The sequence below is a fragment of the Meles meles genome, chromosome 2 (assembly GCF_922984935.1).
Source record: "Meles meles chromosome 2, mMelMel3.1 paternal haplotype, whole genome shotgun sequence".
In the NCBI taxonomy this organism is placed as follows: domain Eukaryota; kingdom Metazoa; phylum Chordata; class Mammalia; order Carnivora; family Mustelidae; genus Meles; species Meles meles.
This window is the reverse complement of record NC_060067.1, coordinates 137,774,980-137,797,395: the sequence shown is the minus strand read 5'-3', so window position 1 is coordinate 137,797,395 and position 22,416 is coordinate 137,774,980. Positions and strand designations below refer to the sequence as shown.

General features: G+C 33.1%; 1 protein-coding gene across 3 annotated transcripts in view; it reads right to left on the bottom strand.

Moving 5' to 3' along the window:
- Positions 1–22,416, bottom strand: part of TLL1 (tolloid like 1) — a 219,166-nt gene that overhangs the window by 34,785 nt on the left and 161,965 nt on the right. For all 3 annotated transcript variants that reach the window (XM_045998282.1, XM_045998280.1, XM_045998281.1), the window contains 5 exons: positions 18,078–18,273; positions 15,826–15,951; positions 13,608–13,768; positions 10,106–10,286; positions 763–888 (listed from right to left, as the gene is read on the bottom strand). In XM_045998282.1, the coding sequence (XP_045854238.1) occupies positions 763–888; positions 10,106–10,286; positions 13,608–13,768; positions 15,826–15,951; positions 18,078–18,273 (790 nt within the window). The remainder of the gene's footprint in view (positions 1–762; positions 889–10,105; positions 10,287–13,607; positions 13,769–15,825; positions 15,952–18,077; positions 18,274–22,416) is intronic.

The following is a 22,416-nucleotide window of genomic DNA, read 5'->3' as shown; positions in this document are numbered from 1 at the left end:
CTGAGGAGCAGCCCCTCAAAGGGTGAAATAAGAACCAAGTAACTGTTTCTTGTTCCCATCTACCTCAAACTGGTTAAGGTGATAAAGGTATATATTTATAAAAATATAAAATCAGAATATTATAAGATGTTGGGGACAAAAACTGATAGACTACTATTGTGCTATTGGGATGGGTTTTTTTTTTTTTTCGTTTTTTGGTTTTTTGTTTTGTTTAGTTCTGTTTTGCTTTGTTTTGTCAAACCCATGACTTAGAACTGTAAATTGGCATAGTATCTACCATTTTCAAATGTCTTTCCTCTGGTAGACATTTGAGTTTGATACGCTTGGTATTTAAAGTGCCATTACTCAGGTAGCACTTATATGAGATATTCTGGGGAGGGAAATTAAACCAAATGCGAAACATTTAGCAGAAGTCGAGTTTAAATATGGAGACTGTTATAGGGTCTCTTCTACAAGAACCTGGGCATAATGTGGGGCTTTTCTGGCTGCCAGATGGCATTATAGCCACTTCGATGTCTGTTACACAAAGTTATTCTAATGCCACCCATGTGTGAAGTGCAGAACCTTTAGGTATTATAAGGTTTCCAATATTATGCCTTGAATCTCGCAACACTGCACTTTTTATTTATTTATTTATTTTTGACATTTGAATGGTCAACAATGATATCAGTCATTGATACGATTAACGCTACTTGGAAGCAGTTCTTGGCCCAAACTACATGAAATTCTAGATGTTGTCAAGAAAAGAACACTCCTTCATACCTTCCTTGCAGTCATGTTTATTTTCATGCAGCACAAATCCATTACGGCACTGACACATGTAGCTTCCCATGGTGTTGACACACTCATGTTGACACCCACCATTATCCTTAGAGCATTCGTCTTTGTCTAGCAAAAAGATAACCCCACAGTTTAGTAAGTAGCTTTAGAAACAAAGGGTAACAAAGGAGAGTCTTAGTTGTGGTTAACACTGGCAAAGGGTAAACTAAGTCACAGCTTTCTTTGTTCCCAACATAAAACAAATCCCCCCAAATTTTTAGTGTCTTAGTTTTACCCATTCCTTGTTTAGCTTGGAACCCTGTACCATGAATTGAGTTTTTAACACTGCTGACTCTAAGATCACAATTCATAGCCTCTTTCACTCCAATGCTGGAGTAGGGGTTTTGAGTAGGAGACAAGAAATGAATGAATCATTTTCCAACTAACCCTAAACATATATTGCCATTTTTTAAAAATAAATTTAAAATCATGAGTATTTTGAATAAATGCAAGAACTGGCAATATATTGTATATTATATACTATATATATATATATGCAAGAACTTCAATATATTAGCCATGGTATAGAGACAGAGACTAAACAAGGTTCCAGAATTTATATATAATCACTTAAAAAAAATCACTCAGTATGACTACTGCAGTTGATTTTTTTGTTGTTGTTAACTTTGCTGTTATGGTTAGCACTAATGAATCTGAATACTTCATAACCATCCAAGACAGAAAAAGACATCATTAGATTATCCTAAAGAAGTAATTTAATTTATATATTTGAAACAAATCTACTCCAGCAGACCAGTTTATTAATAAATGATTCCCTAAAAAGGCTCTTAGTGTGCTAGAGGTAAAGGTTAGAATAGGAAATATGAGCTTTAAGAAATAGCCAACACATTCACTACAGGGAAAAAAGCCAAACTAGATTAGCAGGCAGTCAATCCAGTGAGAGGCATCAGCCACCATGCTATGTCACTCAGCTGTCATTCCATGGCTGGCTTGTCCATTAAAGTCAAAACTGGCAGATTGCTCCTGACACACATAGATGATGACACATCACTCAGACTTTCATCACTCCCACAGCACAGAGAACGAAAAGGACACATGACAGTCATATCAGAGGTGGGCTGAATTCAAAATTTATACTGTCAACTGATTTTTCTAATGACAATTTGTGAGCTCACAGTAGCACACAGATAGCTAAAGCTATTTTTGCCTTTTTATCAAATCAATATTCACTCTATGGAAATGGGCTTAGGAAAAACATTTTTATAGAAAAATCTGATCATAATTTTTAAGGACATATCTATCTTTTTTTTCATTTTTGGAGACTGATTACATGACATAGTACACACATGTTTCTGGGATATATTCGTGTATTGGCTATATCAGAATACTCCAAAGGCATACAGGCAGTTCCGAAGTTTGAAAGAATATATCAGAATCAATACATCTGTGATTTATGTGTTCTCCATCTACCTTTAACACCTCCATTACATTTTCTTTTACTTATTATGTAACCTAAGCAAAATAAAAGTAGAATAAAGAAAACCATTTTCTAAAAGAGCATCAACATGTATAGGAAATCAAAATACAGAATTGGCCTTGTAAAATTAATTTAGGGAAATTTATAATCATTTCAAAGCCCTGTTCCCTTAATTGTGTCAACAGTGAAAATTACAGTTTATGAGTTATGAATGGCTTATGCAAAATGGGAGGACGGTAGGTCATACTTCTAACCCTGATGGTGTCAGCCACTTGCATTTTCCAATTTAGACAGCCACACAGTAAATGATTTAAATGTATTAGTTTATTAACTAAATTCATTAATGTAACTTTCAGAGATGCGTTAGTTAAGATGCTTCAGAAAAAAATATATCCTCATGAGTGGATACACTTTTCTTTGTTAAATGGAAATAACCAATTTAAAATTTCTGGTGCCAGGATTACTTATACGGAAATAGTTACATATTTCCTATGAAAATGTTTATATAATGAATGTTTGATGATCTTGAAACAACACCTGAGAGACTGAACTTTACTTGTACTATAGGTCAATCAGACTTATGAGAGTTCACTGGAAATCTAACAAGTGTAAGTCAATTAGTTTAGAGAAAATGAGTCCACATTTGCAATTGACTGGTAAACAGATTCTAAGTGCTCAGTGAACCAGTGGTGGCAGGGACTGCTGGAATCCTTTCATGTGGACCTGTTTGGATTGCCATTCATGAGCAATATAAAAAAGTTAAAATACAAACATGAACACAAATTATTATTCATGCATTTTTAAGATGATAGTTATTTTATAATCAAAAACAATTCCAGTACATATTTTTAACATTTGAACTTCATTCTAGTGGAAATCTTAAGCCACTAGGTTATATTTCTAGGAAGAATTATTTTCTTTAGATTTGACAGAATGTATTATGATAGAAAATATCAGAATATAATATTACCACAATAGCTGTGGTAATGGTAACTAAAGAGAAATAAAGTTGAAAGTGAAACTGATTACATTGCAGAGTATACTTATGTTGTTTGGGAAAATAATTAATAAATTTAAAATAATCTTTAGAGGAAAAAGAAGGGGGAGAAAAAAGAAGAAAAAGATTTTATACAGTCATTACTTTCTAAATATCCATAATATTTTTTCTCTATTGATTAGTGTTTCCTGTCTTCATCCACACTTTCAGATATACTCACTTTCTGAGGATGTCTAATATAATCAATGTCACATGAAAATTAAGAGTAATCACAAGATACTACTAGAATATGTATACTACTAGAATATGTATATGATATTCATCTAGAGTTCAGCTACAATTCAAAATTAGGCTAATGCAAACAGCAACTAAAAGCAGCAGAGGAAAGTTATCATGCCCAGCAAAGTAACATATATAACTGTGCCTCCGTGTGTCAAATACTCATATGAAAAGAGAAAATTTCAGTAAACACAGAAATATTTAAAATTACGCACACAATTTACATCATGCAGACAAAGAAAGCTATTTATTTCAATAAACATTTAAGTCATCCACAGTAGTGAATACAGTGAGGATATTTTAAAAATATTTGTTCTATTTTATTTTATTTTTTTAGATACTTGTTTTAATAAAAGTAAATAAATTATTCTAATTTAAGTGAATGTGCTTTCTAATGATCTGTTGATGAGAAACAGCAACATCACAAAAGACAAAGTCCACGAATATATTCTGGACTTCTTATGAATGAAAGTCATCAAACTAGAGAAAAATGCTATTAGCAAACACAATTATGTTTTCATTTTCTTTCCCTTTTTCCTCTTAGGACATATAAACTACAAATATCTTGAACAATGAAAATCCAAAAGAGAGAATGGAGGATGATGCATTTTTACTATTTCTTAGAATGTCTGCATAGTAAATTTAATATTTGGGAATACCATCAGTAACTCATTTGACATTTCCTAGTATCTTCATACTTGAGGCACAAAAATTTAAGAATAGCTTTTATTAGTGAGAGAAACAAATGTTTTGCTGAGCAGAAATAAAACATTTATTTTCTACAGATGGAAATTAGTCTCCTTCTTTGGAATGGACATATCTGCTTTCCATTGCTTCATGTTAGATAAAGGAAAGGTCCATTATTAGGAAAGAAGGAGGTGGCATTTTCCCATCAGAGGCCTGCAGAGTATCTCTGAGACTATCAGAAGCCATCAGTCTATGAATAATACATACTGGATGGAACTGAAGTGGAAACCTGTATCAAATTCTTGCAAGATTCAAAAATAAAAATTTTCTCTTTGCAGAAAGCTTCCTTGTCTGTAGGGGAAAAAAAAGTAAAGGGTCCATGCACCAGACCAGAAACATACATGAGCAGATATACTCACAGGAAATGACAAAAGATGACACAAACTGACCCACTCACACTCCTGCGTGCACTCACACATGTATGAAAACAGCCCTAATAAACTAATATTACACTGTATGTTAACTAACTGGAATTTAAATTAAAACTTAGAAAAAAAAAAACAGCACTGATGAATTCTGCTGAGAATCACAACAAAGACAATTTGCTCCTTCCAAAACATGGCAATATTTCAATATGATTAGCAATGAAAACTTGTCAAAATCATAGAAAGGTTTAATTACTTAATTATTTGAAATTAATCACATTAACATTTACAGTTTTCTTGGGATAATATAGGGCTATATTTCTTCTAACGATATCTACAAGCATTCCATTAGAGAGACAGTGTACAGGAGGAAAGATGTAAGGAAGTAACTGTACACAATGAAAGACGGGTGAGATGAAGAGCATGTCTGCTGAAATCACTTGAATTTGAAGTAGAAAAATCACACAGATCATTTTATCTACTCCTACATTTGTTACAGACAGAAATAAACTGGGAGTCAGGAAAGCTGAGTTTTATTCCATTTTTGCCCCTGAGCAAGTCGCTAGACCCTCCAGCACTAGACCTGTGAGAGACACTGCTCTTAAATGAGGTTTAGTCTCCAAATTCTCTAATATTCACTCTAATTTAATTCTCATCAATCCACAGTTGCTTAAAGAAGAATGTTCAACTCTCATTGCTGAAATCGTGTGTTATATTCTTTTCAAATAATGAATGCTAGAATTAAATTTTTTAAAAAACATCAACTTTGCCAAATATTGCCATTTTTTACTTGTATAAAATCCTATTAATATTTCCTTTATTTTTGGCCCATTTAAAAGTAACTTTGTTCTGAGTAGAATACAGTTAACTTTGCTTCACCTCTTAAAATAAATAAGTTATACCACATACACCTGTGCAGATTTGTGTACTTGTGTTCAAATGCACAATCATACAAAATTAAGTTTGGTTTTACTATCATGCAAATCAAGTGATTAGTGTTAATAGAAAAACAAGCCTCATTCAGTCCAAAAACATAACAGTAATATATTTTTGGACCAGACTATATTCTAGAAAATGCTTATGCTCTTTCTGATGCAGGTAAAAAAATGAACAAACACACAGTTTTATATCATGTCCAAATAGCTTTACTTTGATTGTCCTAATTTCCTAATATGCTTTCATATTACATCATTATATTGTTTTTTAAGTATATCCTAAAATCAATACAGTATATGACACTTTCATTTTTGTAGGGGACCTTGTGGACTTCCTACTGTATAATACAGTAAGTTTTAAACGTTCAAGCTATACAATTATTCATGTCTAATGAAAGATTTTATTATATTATTTAAGATTTTAAATTAGAATTCATTGTGATGGTCCTTCCTCTTATATATATGGAAGGGAGAGAATTCAACATCTGAGAGTCATTCTTCTGATCCCATTTCTTAGGTCTAAAGAGTGCTTATTTAAAAGTAGAAGCTATGTCCAAAAATAACTAGTATCTCTACATGATTATTTTATTAAATATTTGTACTTGGAAATGATGCTATAAACATTTTATTTCACTGTACACTTTCAAAATCTAAATATATTTTCATGTGTCTTTTTTCTTGATGTATCACTGAACTACAAGAAAGAATTACTTTTTGAATAACTTTCCTCCCAAATAAAATGGAATCACCTATGATCAAATATTGTTTCTTCTTTTTATTGAATTCTTAAGACTCTGGAAAAAATAGCTGAACATGTTATATTCCTCAGCATGTTTTCATAAACTCACAACCACTTCTGAAATTTTTAGAACACTGATTACAATCAAAAGCTTTTAAGACTCAGCCTTCATAAGATACCTCTTGATTAATATATACACTAGAGTAACACATTTATTCAATAGTCTATAATAAGATAATATTATTAAATAACTATAAAGTTAAACTTACTAAATTTAACTCAACACAAAATACTTGTTAAGATTATTAACCTCATTACTATTTATTAACTAATTTATAAAAGAGATGACCTTAAAAGTTTCTTCACTCTCAAAGTCTATTAGCTAATGTTTGCAAATCTAGAGGCATTTGGGGTAAAGAAATATGAAGGTGTTTTTTTTCTAAAGTCATTTTAGGGACACATGGGTGGCTCAGTAGGTTAAGTGTCCAACTCTTGATTTCGGCTCAGGTCCTAATCTCAGAGTCTTGAGATGGAGCCCCAGTCAGGCTCTGTGCTGAGTGCAGAATCTGCTTAAGACTTTCTCTCTCCCTTTCCCTTCCACCTACCCACTCCCACTCACCTACTCTTTCTCAAAAATTAATTAATGAATTAAAGTTATTTTGCATTTAAATTGAAAACTGAGAGAAATTGGAGAAAAACCATAATGTACCATCTTCCCACCTTAGCACACATTCTTGGTATTTTTTACAGCAACTTTCAGGTTTGTTTCCCCCACATGCTTAGCTATATGCACTGTGCAGATAGTTTCCATTGTGTTTTACCATATACAATTTTTTACCTCACAGGATCATTAAATCATCTTTATGGTGAAGAAAAGTCCACAAAGTGTATTTGCTATAATTTATTCACCATTTTCCCCCTGTCATGCCATTAGGTTGTTTCAAATTTCTATCACTATAATAGTATATTGTAATCCTTCTTCCAGATTTTGAAACATTTCTTTATAAGTAGTCTCAAGAATAAGATTTCTGAAGCAACGTGAATAGTCATTGTAATGACTCTTGATTCCTATGCTAAATTTCTTTCTAAAGAGTTTGTCACAATAAACCCAGTAATGTATTTTGTCAAATTCCCCAAGAGTAAATTTTAACAAACAAAAAAACCTTCAATTTTGTTTGCAAAATATAATATCTTCATGGTTTACCTGTCTACTTTCTGGTAAATATAATGAATTATTTGACTTTGAACACATAATTATGTATTATTACTTAAAGCATTATTAGATCTCTAAATAACATTTTCAATGTGAGTAGAGCCTTTCTATTAAAATAGGTGATCTTCTGTAATTATAGTTCTGTATGATGATCATAAGGACATCAGGTAAACATCTGAATTTGCTGTAATCTCTTGATAGCACCACACCAGCTTCATTATAATGTTTTGTCTTCCCTTTCCTGTGCAAACATCTTCCCCACTAACAGAAACTCCTAGGAAATTAAATGTAAAATAAATTTAATACTTATCCAGAACCACAGTATTTTAAACATGAATCTGACAAACTGCTGATATTTTTCAATGTATCAAAAAGAAACCACAGGACATTTACACTTAATGATAGTTATTTTGGACTTTACAAAATAGTAATCTAATAAAGAAGTGAAAAACATGTCTGTTGTTTTTCAGGTCACAAATATGTTCAGTGTAACACTTAACATGCTCTTTGCAAAAAGCATGTTCAGCTCTTAGATAAACCAAGACAAACTGGGGTTTAAATTCTTTATGACACTAAGCAGTTTACTTAACTCCTCAGCAGCTTCATCTGTCAAGTGAATGTAATAATGAGACTGTGACAGCTTTATTTTGATTATTAAAGAGATATTGCATGCCTGCATAATAAATTCTCAAAATGGCAGCTATCATATGAACACTTGGCATTTAATTTCCCCCCTTGAACCTCATTGTTCCATTTACTTTACCCATATTCTATCAAACAATTTAGGCTAGACTCTAACGAAAGGAATCACTATCACCTAGTTGATTTATACTTTTTAAATATAGCACTGATAAGCACCAAAAACAGACACAACTTCCTAAATGATCTGCACCAGTGAATATGATTTATAGCAAATTAGTTATTATGAACTCAAGTATTACCAAGGTACTTGGATAATGTTACAAAGCACAGCCACATAGAGATAGGAATAGAGTTTCTGTCCTTGGATGTGCTGAGGAACAGCATCTTCTTCATGTGCCTTCATATCTGTATTGTAAGAATTAAAGTAGCACGTTTTATATCTTAATAGTATCCTTCTAAAGATACAATCTATCTTTCCAATTTGGAAAGTTTTTCCTAACCAATAATATCAGATAGTGAATTTTAAATATTCTGAGTGGCTTTCAATTTAATCATACTTTGCCACTATATACGTAGCATGCATCCTTTAAAAAAGTAAATATTAAATAAAATGTATGACTCTGATAAAGCAAAGAGGATTCATAATGTTTTTACAATGATAAAATGTATTCACTTTATAATTTCAATTTTTAAAATAAATATTTAGGAGGTTCTAAAATAAGAACCTTTGTCTCTAATCACTGGGTCACCTAAAATCTGTAAAACACATATGATATTTGTAAAATAGTGAAGTCTACGAATGTCTTGCTTTCATCAAAATAGGTTAGTAAAATGCTACTTTGAATAACATAAGTCTTAAATTAATGCCTGAGAAGAATTTTTAAAAGGCAATTAAATCTGGGGGAAGGAAGGCATGGAGAATAAGAGAGCCAAGATCCTTTGTATTTTGAGTGTTCTTCTGTGTATGACTTGGACCTCAATGGAGCTTGTGAACCATTAACTTCAATTACACTGAAAACCCCAAACAAACCCTGGGCACTGTAAATCTCATTAATTTTAAACACATGGGGATTGGAATAAACGGACTTTGAATTAACTCAATCCAAATTACCTAATATTAAAATATAATTGGAATTCAGTTGCTTTAAATTGCTTGCCAGTCTGAAAGGCAGACTGCTATACTAAGGTTTATTATAATTTTGTCTATTTTTGAAGTTTCAGAATACCTTTGTAAGTAAGGTGTGACTCCAAAATTGGAAAAATAAAGGAATTTCACTGGTGCTTTCATATATTTCCTTAGTGTTGGGGGACATTTTATCAAATTTCAGCTCTAGACAAGGGAAACTTTACTATGAGTTGGTTAAACTAAACATTAAATTTGAAACAGAAGTGTCAAATGCTTAATATACCTGATAATCTATTATTCTTAGTAAAACTGTAATTTCTATATTTGTAGGTTTCATACTCTTATCCTTTCTAAAGTGATGAGGCAAAGTATGATTTTAATATCAGCTTAACCGTAAATGAAAATATAATCATAAGAGGAATAAGAAATATTTGCTAAATAATAATACAAAATATGTTGCTAAAAAAAATAAATCATTTTGAAACAGACTTCCACTTTGTGGAAGTCTTGTATCATTATCCCTATACACGTATAAAGTCACTGTTTGAAAATATTATTATAATAATTTTGTATTATTTGTACTAGCCTTTATAATATTTGATTATTAAGTGTTTGAGAGCTATATTTCATCAGGTACCCAACTATCAATATTCTAATTATAAGTAAAAAAAACTAGGATAAATGTGCATGCACTCTATGTCTCTCCAAGTTACATTTCCAGGAAACTATGAAAAGTAGATAATAATGAAAGGCAATCCACCTTCAAAGTCCATGATATGCACATACAGCATGTGAATACTGATACCTGAGAAGAAATGTGCTTTGAAGCCCTTCTTGGACACAGTATTGTCAGATCTGAATTCAATTCTCATATTGTTGAACTGAGATGTGATCACGTCAGGCACTTCGGCACCACAAAATTTGCCATGCAACTTAGACTCAGAGGAAAGGCCACTCCAAATCTCCACATAATCGTATTTGCAAACCTAGAAAAGACATGGTGATGACAGTCACCAGATTTTAAAGTATCAAGTGGTTGACATTTATGTTTGAAAAATTTATCATGTTTTTTCCCCTTTACTCCTCTGGTAGTTAAACTGGAATTAATAGGTAAAGAAAAAAAAATCAGGGAAAGAGTCCAAATATGAAGCAGATGGCATGAAAAATAGATTAGAGAATTTTGCTCTGAATATCTCTAAGAGATATATATACCAATGTGTGCTTGTTTACACGTATTTACAGCATGTATCTTTTCCAAAAAATAGAGTTTAGGAGAACTGAGATACCATATTTGTTGAGACAATGGTGCTGATGGTTACAAGAACAGTATTTGCTGACTTTAAAAAAAATTGTTTAAATTTTCACTAGGCACTGTGAAAGAACTTGTCCTGTCTGTCTTATTTAATGCCGACAGCAGTGACATGAAACTGATATACCTAGTCTATGAAATGATCATTAACAACAGAAATGTCCCTTTCTCTGGTAAAGAAGAGAAAACTGAGGTTCAGAAATTTCTAAATAAGTTGTCCAAAATTATACTTATCATATGTAGCAGTTCAGTGAAAATAGCACAGAGTTTGGCTTGGTCTGATGCTACCTCCCAGAAAAACTGTGTTCTAATCAGAAGAGCACCCTTAGGAAATTTCAAAGGAGACAGACACTGGAGGATACAGTAAAAAGGATACTTTGCCTTTCAAACTTATCAAACAAATTGATATTTCTTAATTTCTTACCGTTGCCAGGCACTATAAAATTACTCTTGACCTATGCTGCAGGATTGCAAACAAATCTATGTGGTGTGGGGCGCCTGGGTGGCTCAGTGGGTTAAACCGCTGCCTTCGGCTCAGGTCATGATCTCAGGGTCCTGGGATCGAGCCCCACATCCGGCTCTCTGCTCGGCAGGGAACCTGCTTCCCTCTCTCTCTCTCTGCCTGCGTCTCTGCCTACTTGTGATCTCTCTCTCTCGCTGTCAAATAAATAAATAAAAAATCTTTAAGAAAAAAAAAAAAAAAACAAAAAAAAAACAAATCTATGTGGTGGAATGGAGAGGGGGATTGACACTACGATGAAGTAGACTCATTCTGATTTATATGTAATGTACTAACAACACTGAAATGGAAGAAGCTAAGTGAATGCCAGGTGTTCTCCGCAATTTTACAACTTCCAACAGATGTTTCCATAATACACTTCTCCAAAGTTTCAACAGGGCACATTCTAAAGAATACAACTTGCATGAATGACCTTATTACATAAATGTCTAATTAGCAAAGTTTAACAATGCATACGATTGAACCCTGGGGCATGATCTGTACTTTGCAATATGTCAACTCAAATTACTGGTTCTTGTGATATTAATTAGGTGATAAATCAGCAAAATATTGCTAGGAAACTTTTAAGAAGTCTTCTAACTACTTTATTACAGCTGCAACATCCATTTTCAGAGGGCTCTGACATAGGGTAGGAGAATGTTACCGAGGTTAAAGTTGTTTGACATCATCTTTCCTTTTGTATATCAATATAATAACTAAAACAATGAAGTAAAGTTTTAACTTAACCCAGTAATCTATAAATCAAGTTTTTGCTCATGCCTTCATTTTAAGTAAATAAGACATCGAACCACAAAACCGGCCTTTCACATAACAATGTCATTCTAAGTTTAAGAAACTTGGGATATTATAGAGAGTTTGTGAAGGATCCTCCCAGGAATAAAGACCACCACCATGGGAAGAATGCTTTCAGAATACAATGACCCATTTATTTCAAACCCTCTACCCTCCTTCCTCCTGAATATAAACTTCCAGCCTCACAGTAACATCTTTCAACTAATGAATCAAAATGTCATATCTGTCACAGCTGATTCCTTTAGGGAAAATGGAGAGAGTAGAAGTCATTCAACAACAAGTTCATGTCAAATCACAGAACCGGTAGGGAGATAACCATGTTAAAAAAATGTTGCTCTTATGAAAACTTTTCTAAAAATGCTATAAAAATATTTTATTTATTTTAATAGTTCTCTAAATTTCAGGTAATTATTAAGGGAAAATTTTGTTTCATGTGGGCAAAGTATGTTAGAAATATAAATAGCAGATTTTGCTATCATAAAACTGAACACACAATGTAAGGAGGATCTTGAAAGGTATGCTGAGCTCTAATATTGTATAATTTTCTAAAGCATATAAGTTCATCACATTTTAAACTTTAATATCCTTTAAGGAAACACAAAAGTCAGCAACTTCTTTTTACTTCAAAGCCATCAGTAGCACTAAAAAATCCACATAAGTGCCTTGACTACAATAGGCAGAATTAAGAGGGGAAAAAGTCATTAAAAAGAGATAAAGAAAAGTGGGGGGAGGGGGAAGAAGCAAAGATATGTATACAAAGACAACATAACGGTATAAAATCCACAAATATCATCAACAAGTATTGCTCAGGAGCATAAATATACTATATTTCTGTTTTTTCACTTCTTTGTAAGTGTTCAACAGATATATATCAGATACAAAATAATATTTGAGCTAATTTTATCATACTTAGAAGATTTAAATCATGTTCATTTTAAAATAAACACAGAAAAGAAGTCACTGGAAGAAAGGATATGGAAATTAGAATAAGAAAAAAAAGTAGGAAAGCTCAAACAAAACTGAAATTCAGTCAATGTTGACCAACCACGCAAAGGACACAGCTCTGAAAGTTCTCATTTCTAGGTTTAACATTCCATTTGAATTTGGTGTGTGTGGGCTAGCACACAGGAACTCTCAAATAAATTATTTCACTTGTTTCAATGTGGTCACATGGAAGAAAACTGGACCTTTATTACAATAAGTTACATTTTATAAAGGAAAGATAGTGTCAACTAAATGCATCTTTGTTAAGATTGAAAGTATACCAGGTTCTCCTAACTGGCTATATTTGTTATGACTCAACCAGTGGATTTTGAATTTTGACCGACTGTTTGATTTTTTTTTTTTTTTTAGAAAAGTCTATGTGACATGAAACTGACCCTATTTTTTTCATAGTTCTTTCATAGATCAAGAAATTGCTGTATATTAATGCACTATGTAAAACTCCTTCTGGGTATTTTTCAATCTCCCAGAATTAGTCTAAAATATCATCCAATGCCAACAGAATTACAAGCAATTGTAGAAATGAACAGGAGAACAAAGAAAGACTATGACTTCTCTATGATTATGCTACTGAAATCCATCCTCCTTCCCCCCCCCCCCCTTCCTTCCTTCCTTCCATTTACCAGTTTGTCTTCAAAGGGTCCCAAAACACAATAGAAAAAGTTATGTTTATTAATCACTTACTTCATTGCCCTCCAATTCAAAAAACTCAAACTTCATGGAAATTCTGTATTGGGTTGGTGCAACCACCTGCCATACACAGTTTTTATTAGGAGGGTACTCCTTGGGCCATCCTGGAGTGGTTATGGTGCCATTCAGCTTGGTAAGAAGTCCACCACAAGCCGCTAGAAGGAAATAAAAAGACAAGGTTTTCCCCTAATAGAGTCAATCTCTTCTTAGCACCTTTCCACTGACAACCAAACGTGTCAGCATTCAATTTCAATCATCTTCCAGATTTTTCAAAATCTAGAAAGCTGCAGTCTCTGTTCCTTAGTTTTTAGTACAACTATTTTAATCATCAAATCCCATTCATAAAAGTTAATCCGTAGCTTTGGACCCAAGCAAATTACAGCTGTATGACATTTCAGATCACTTTAAAGTTAAAGAAGCAATATAAAGAAAACTGGGTATCAGTTGTCTTATCTTTTAAATGGGTATAATAATATCTATACCATATTGTTGTTATGAGAATTAATGGAAAGATAAGCATGAAGCACGCTACAGTCCAATGTAATGAAACCAAAATCAACTGCTTATTTCTTCAAATTCTTTTTCCCCAAGATAAGCAACTTTTGCAGTTACTTGAGTTAGCAAACAAAATAGAGTAAGGAGGTCATTTTATCATTCCAAAACTCCATTTAACAACTATTTTCTTTCTCTTTTGAATGATCTATATAAAAGGGGTAGCATTTAATATGTTATTTCTCTTCCTTATTGTTAATGAAATTAGCAAAATAATGGAATCCAAACCAAGTTAAGGAAAGAGAACATATATTGTACAAGGTATGTAATTAATTCCAAGGGAGTCAAGAGTTACCTAAAGTAACTGGTCTCTTTAACGGCCTTTGTGTATATACATGCACAAGCACGCACATGTGTGTGTATGTATATTATTGCATTTATAAATGTATTGCAAAAATAACCTGCAATTTCATATTTACCACTTTTTGGTGAATTATTAAAAAGTAAAATAATTATTTTTAGGCACCACACAGAACTAATAGTCATGCTACTTTAGTATTGTCTGGTATATAATGTTCTCTGTTTTAAAGATAATACATTGCCTTCATAACTGTGTCTATTTTATTCTAGTACAGAGAGCAGATTAGTAGTTTAATAGATAGGATGGAGACTTTTGCCCAAGAGAAAAATTTAAACGTTTAAGTAGGAATGGATAGTCTCTGACTTTTTTTTATTTAGGTCAGTTAAGGGTATGGCATTTATTCATTAAGCAAATAAATCTGTCACCTTTACCACTGTTATGTCCTGTATTACAGATATAGTAGAGAACAAGGTGCTCATTTTTGGGGAGTTTACATTTAACATTTTTGTGGGAACCACCAAAAGTAAACTTAATAATTATGTAACTATAAGCAATGTTAAACTACTACAAGTTCTATGAAGATGATTTTGGCAGACATGTTGAGAGATGAATCAAGGAGGAATAGAATAGAGGAAGGGAGATAAGCCCCTTTATGTTGTAACTTAAGTATGGGGCTTGAAATACGGTGGCACAGGGGAAATGAGGGGGAAAAAAAGAGCAGCTTTAAATTCTGGAGGAAGTGATTGTAAGACATGGCAACAAAACATTGTGTAGGAAATATCTTAGAATGTGTAGAGGAAATGGAGAAAACACAGCAAAATCTATTTATGAAACATTTATTAATAAAACAGATATATCTTCTGGTTTATGTTTGTGCTAGATGCTAGAGATACAAAAATAATTCAGATTCAGGATTCTGCACTTTAGTAAGGGAGAGGTACCCGTAAACTACGTTAAGAAAAAGTGAAAATAAATGGTAGATGAATGGATAAAATCTAGACCTAGACAGAGATAAAAATAGAAATAGATATATAGAGAGATGATAATAGGTAAATAGAGTAAGAAAGAGAGAGGAGAAATACATAGAAATATAGATAAGATAAACAAGATGGCTTGATAACCAAAGGAGAAATGACTGATTCTGTAACAAGCACCCAGGCAATGCTTCATGTTAACAATGACTACCAACTGAGTCTTACCAGTTGAGGAAAGAGGTTACTATAGAGGAAAGGAAGGGAGGCAGAGGGAAAGAGAATGAGAACGTATTAAAGAAAGAAGGAATGGGGTGGCGGGGGTGGGGTCGGGGCCCGGGGTGGTGCAGGTTCATGCCGGGAGCTCTACGTGCAAATGCAACCCTACCTTCACAGCTCCTCTTGTCAGGTCCCAGCTCATAGCCAGGCTCACAAGCACACTGATAACTGCCCAGTGTGTTCAGACATCGCTGCTCACAGCCCCCACGGTCAGGTTTGGCACACTCATCTTCCTCTACAAAGATGGCAAGAGAGATAGAGAACAACCAGAGTATTATGTTTTACATACTAAGGTGTAAAATTTTTTGAAAATATGACACTTAATAACTGAATGAAACCAAGACAACTGATTTCTTCTACAAAGGAGCAGGAACAACTTGCAAACCTTTGATAGATGGCATACCAGAATTCATGTTGCTGCAATCTAAGAGTTGTATAATAACCAAGGGCAGGACTAGAAACATAGCAGTGCCAACTGAAGATTGCCTTATCTTCAACATGTATGTGGGTTGCTCGCTTTTTTTTTTTTTTTTCTAATTTTAAGGTCAAAGGGAATTCTTACAATGTAGAGAATGCCCAGAATAAAATAGAAAAACTTATTGAAAAAACAGCTTCACTTGTTGATTTCATGGTATAATTTGCTAGATATTCTGAAAAATGCTTTTAAAGAAATGCCATTATCAAGAAACAGCTTATGGTGAATATAAATTGAAAGAAAATTCTGAAATTTACTGGACCTCTTTAAAGTACTCAGTGTTTTTTATATAGACATATTGATCCAGGAAATACAAAAATTCCATATTTTGTAAGTACATACACTACTTTATTATATATGGAAACAAAATGTATATATGAAAATATATAAATATATATGTATGAAAAATATACACTATTAAAACAATATACATGACAAGGTATTCCCTAATCTCAATTCCCAGGAATAATCTAGTATGAGTTAAGAAAATAGCAAACAATATTCTTTGGAGAAATTCTGCACTGGCCAAATTCCAAGCATTTTTTTTAAAGATTTTATTAATTTATTTGACAGGCAGAGAACACAAGTAGGCAGAGAGGCAGGAGAGAGAGAGGAAGGGAAGCAGGTTCCCCCTGAGCAGAGAGCCTGGAGCAGGGTTCCATCCCAGGACTCTGGGAACATGACCTGAGCTGAGCCCACTGAGCCACCCAGGTGCCCTATTCCAAGCATCTTTGATAACCAAATATATTAACATCATAGGAGAGAATCTTGATGGCACGTTTCTTCTACTATAAAATACTACAAAACTAATGCATGTAAATGTACAATTTAATGGATACTTCGAATGTATCTAGTGAAAGTACCAGGGTTCTCTGCCTTTCAAATCATATGGTGAATACCTAAGTAATTCTCAGGGAAAATACAGTATACTGTTCTTTAAATAACACAAATGTTGGGTTATTAATTGCACTAAATTTTGACATACACAACTAAATCCATCATTTACTCTATAAAAGTCAGTGTAAAAATTTTTTCTTTCCCAGTAAAAGTTTTATTTTATAATGACACACTTAATGTTAAGTGCCTATGAAATTCCTAAATGCAAATTTGATGCTATTTGCACTAAAATGGCTTTGTTTTGGGGTGCCTGTGTGGTACAGTTGTTTAAGGGTCTGATTCTTGGTTTTGGCTCAGGTCATGATCTCAGGGTCTTGAGACTGAGCCCTGAGTCGGGTTCTGTGCTCAGCACGGAGTCCGCGTGAGGATTATCTCTCTCTTCCCTCCATACCCTCTCAAATAAATAAGTAAACTTTTAAAAATAAATAAATAAAATGGTTCTTTTTACTTCAGTAATGCACATAAATAAGGGAGATGAAAATATACTAAAATTTGGTTATGTAACTTAAAATTAAAGCTGTTCAATAATAATTCTTTGCCAAAGGGCATTTTAGGTGTCAGAAGAGTCTGCTAAGGAGGCCATACTTTATTTCCAACATGGTGGAACATTATTCTCTCTAAGGTGATTTAGAAACGCTGTCACCTGGAAATAAATGAATGAATCACTTCTTCTGGATACGAATTTTATGTTGACTACATTGCAAATATTTTTTCCCTATTTAAATTCCCTTTCTGATTTTGCCATTTTGAGTATTTCAAAAAAATGGATGGTAGGATATCCTAATGGAGTTCCTGCCCTGTGCTACAAAGTTCCAAATTCCAGTATTTTACCAATGATCTTTTACATCAAAAACCATTCAAATATGCCTAATGCACAGTGCATGATTAACTTCCAATAAATTTTTCTGTAGTTCTCTCTTAACTCAATGTTAAATATCACATTTTCCCCTAACAAAGAAAGTCTCACACTTTGAATTACTTCAAATTACCTTTAAAGAAATTGGCAGCAAACCCTGCCTTGTTCACAGTTCCATCAGAAACAAATTTCATCCACAAGGTATTAGAGGTAGATTTGATATCTTCAGGTTTATCATAACCACAGAAACGCCCTATCAAAGGACTATTTTCACTGGTTCCGTCTCGAACTTCTAGGTAGTCATAGGCACAGTTGTCATGTCTTTCAATCTGCAACAATAAAAATATGGGAAGATATATCTCATTAATAAATAAAACAATTTTTGTAGAAAGAATATTATGTGTTCTCAGTGCCATAGTACTGACAGGGTCCTATAACGAGTTACTTACACCAAATGAGAGCTCTTCTTATGAGCGTGCATGACAATATCTATACCACCCATGAATAAAGGGCCTATTTTTCTGGTTGACAAAGAGAAATACAAAAATCTATGGAACAGTGTATCCACATGCGTCACAACCAACAAAAGTTAGCTGCGTTTTAACAAAGTAAAATAAAATATAAGTACTAATCCTTTGGGGAAAAAGAGCTAAAAAAAATCCAGACTTAAAATTATCATTAAAAATCGGAATGAGATATTCCATAAACAATGTATAATTTGTTCTGTAACATAAAAATTGCTGATAGTTCATCAACAAAACTATTAATTAATTCATAGAGAAGTCTGATTCAATTCTGTTGATAAATATTGCCCTGTTTTAAGTTATAAATCTCTTTTTAAAGAAAAATTGGTAATATGAGATTACATACTTCCTAGTCTATGTAATTCTTTACCCATAGTCAGCATAGCTGTAGCAAGACTATTGTATGTACAATCAACATTGGCTATTCTTCCTCAGGGTAATATGGCTGTTCAGGTGAGCCCTTTTACCCCAATACACTCTTCTTAACCCATATAACCTGCAGGAACTCAATCTCTTTCCTTAAAAAATTAAATGCAAGTAAAATCTCAGACCCATAAAACTTTAGGAAGAACTTCATGCTCACAGACCTATGTGTTAGCCCCAAACTTCTAAAAACAACAAACTAAAATTTACAAACTTTTTTTCAAACTAAAAACAATTTCTAAATAAAATTCTTACTTTTTTTCTACATAAAATGGGCATTAGCCCCAAACTCTTAATAAGTTAAATACTTACTAGATATTTAAATCTAGAAAACACAAGCATCTAAAATTAATAAGCCGTGAAAAGTATCATGTCCTGTCAACTCACATTCAACATACAATTCACTAATTTATGGAATTCTTCTATTAAAAAAAAAATGAATGTCAGAGAATACATTCAATCCATGGAACCATGGTCTGAATCGACGACTGCTGGTATAACTGGTTGAAGAATCCATTTCAGAATTTTGTCAGTACATTAAGAATGATAATCTTCAAATGAGATACCATATGGACAAATAGAAAACAACAGATTCTGAAGGACAGATTAGATCAGAACTAATTACTACATTTGTTCCTCATCTTTTCCCAACCACAAATCAGGATGCTGATTTGTGGTTGAGAAAAGTGTCTGCTCGATGCTAGGCGTTCTTCTCACTGCTTGGTGTGCATCCTTTAGCAAAATAACAAAGAGCCTCATCCTCCTTGACCTTACATGCTACAGTCGGGTAGAGAGCAAAGGGATAACAAACAAGATAAACAGTGAAATCATAAAATATTTGCAACCAATAAATTCTATGGAAAAATATAAATGAAACAAGATGAGAGGTATGAAAAGTGGGGAAGCGAAGTTTATAATCTTAAATTATACCATCAGTAGGTACACTTTGGGTTTGATTTACAAATCATGTTTTTTTCCTAAAACTGTGTTTTCTTTGCATGTGGAATTAAGGGAAAGAATGGGAAATGTTCACTATATAAAGTATCTCATTTTTAAAGCACATTTTTAAGACAACAGCTGTTTAAATAGAGAGATGGCCTGGAAGAGCTAACAGTGACACTAGTAACTTAATTCGTCACCAGGGATGACAAGGCCAATCTGACCAGCTATATTATATGTGGTCTTTTCTCAGTCTTTAATATACTCCTTCCAAAATCTCAGTTCTCTGTAAATATGAGAACATTTCCAGATGGCCAAAGGGCTTTCTTCAGTCAAGAGGACACATTTTCATCCCAAACTCTCTAGGTATAGGCTTGATAAAAGAATGAGCAACACTGAACTGGTGACAAACTGTAGAAAATAACAGAGGTCTCGGCAAGCTCCCCTCGCCTGCCTGGGGGAGCGGCACAGAATGGACTGCTCCTGACTCAGGAATCATTTTGGAAGAAAGGGGAAAGAATGAATTAGAAGAAGAAAAGAAGTGAGAATATACAATAAAGAAAGGAGTTGCTTTTCATAGGTCAACTAAGAAAAATAAAATTAGTTGATATTATAAGCCATATTAGAATAAAAAATAAGAAGCCTAATTAGAAAGGGTTTTTAATTACTGTTTTGAGAAAACAATGGCTTTCAAAAATTACTATGTTAACAAGGAAGAAACCAAGATAGACACTACCAAAAAAGAAACCAAAAAAAACTGTACTCTGTTCTAATAGATACATAATGGATATCTCTAAATTTCAACTTAAAGTATGTGCATATTTACAGGTTACTTAGCAAAAAATTAGAGGTTTAAGTATTTTATATGATAAACAAAGTATAAATATTTCACGGATAAAAGGCATGAAAATGGTTAATTTTAGGATTAATTCAATCATTACCTATTTATGAATTATGTATTACATACATATTAAATATCATACACTTTGTGTTAGGGGTAACTCAACAGAAACTTATATTGTATTTTCACAAAGCAAATGCAGTTGTTTCTGCCTAGAAAATAAAATGTACCTCATATATATGAATTTATGATATTTAGAAATGCATTATTCCTTTACAACACTCCTAGATATCTTATCAATGACCTCAAGGATTTTACATATTTTCCAGTATAACTCCATTAATTCTAATTGCAATGTGTGCACAATGAATCTGCCCTATTTGTGTTCATTATAATTAAGCTCTTAAACTACATCTCCACAAGAGTAATGATGGTGAGCACAAATGAAAGTTTGAGTTCTTTTAGTTATGGCATTTATGTCACATTTTCTTTCAGCTATATCAATTACTTCATAAATTAATCTTCAGAATGGATAGAAATAAATCTGGTTGAAGCTAAAAAGGGGATAAGTCCATTGGTATTTTGCCAGTAATCTCCATGAGAAGGAAGAACAACAAAGTCAATGATTTATAAAAACAAAAAAAGAAAAAGCAGTTTCTTCTTGAGTTACAGCATGGACCCAGTTCCTTTCTGGAACCTGAATGCAATGTCGTGCACAATTATACATCTAATAAATATGTTTTGATAATGATGATGCTGATTTATTACAGACTTCAAGATAATCAGAGCACAAACCATATACAAATGTGACAAGGTTATCATAATGTAAACAGACCTAATATGTACATATAGAACACAACAAAAGTGACAGTAAGCACTGAACAGTTTTCAGGAAAGTGAAATTTAAAAGACACTGGAAGGAGATTCAAACACACAGAAAAGGAAGAATGAGTACAAAGGTTACCCAGAAGGGATTAATATTATATTTCATTACGATGTAGAGCTCATGACTTTACTGGCAGGTTAGAAAAGAAGCATGGAAAAGCTGAGTGATATTTATTTAGCAAGAACTAAAATCAATTACATGCAACCTACAGTAGTCAGCCTCTCATTCTAAAACTGCAAACCAGTGCTGAGTTTGTGGTCTAAAGAAAGAACCAGGCCCAGGCTTAGGATCCATTCATACACTTGGCCTTCATTTTATAATCGAATTTACAAATAAATATTACAAAAAATCTACTTAGTTATTTGTAAAAAGCTCCAAAAACTTCAAAACTTCTAGATAATGATTTCAATAAAAGCTCCTCGATATTCCATGAAAAACTAAAAATAGATTGAGAAGTTCTCCACTTGATTCAACAATCCCACTTCGGGGTATATATCTAAAAAATTGAAAGCAAGGGGGCACTTGGGTGGCTCAGTGGGTTAAGCCTCTGCCTTCCACTCAGGTCATGGTCTCAGGGTCCTGGGATCAAGGCCCACGTTGGGCTCTCTGCTCAGCAGGGAGCCTGCTTCCCCCTTCTCGCTGCCTCTCTCTTTGCCTACTTGTGATCCCTCTCTCTCCGTCAAATAAATAAATAAGATCTTTAAAAAAAAAATTGAAAGCAGGGTCTGAAAGAGATATTTGTACCTTCATGTTTATACCAGCATCATTCACACTAATCAAAGGTGGAAGCAATCCAAATGTCCACCAATGGATGAATGAATCAACAAAATACCGAATATATATGCAATGGAATGTTCTT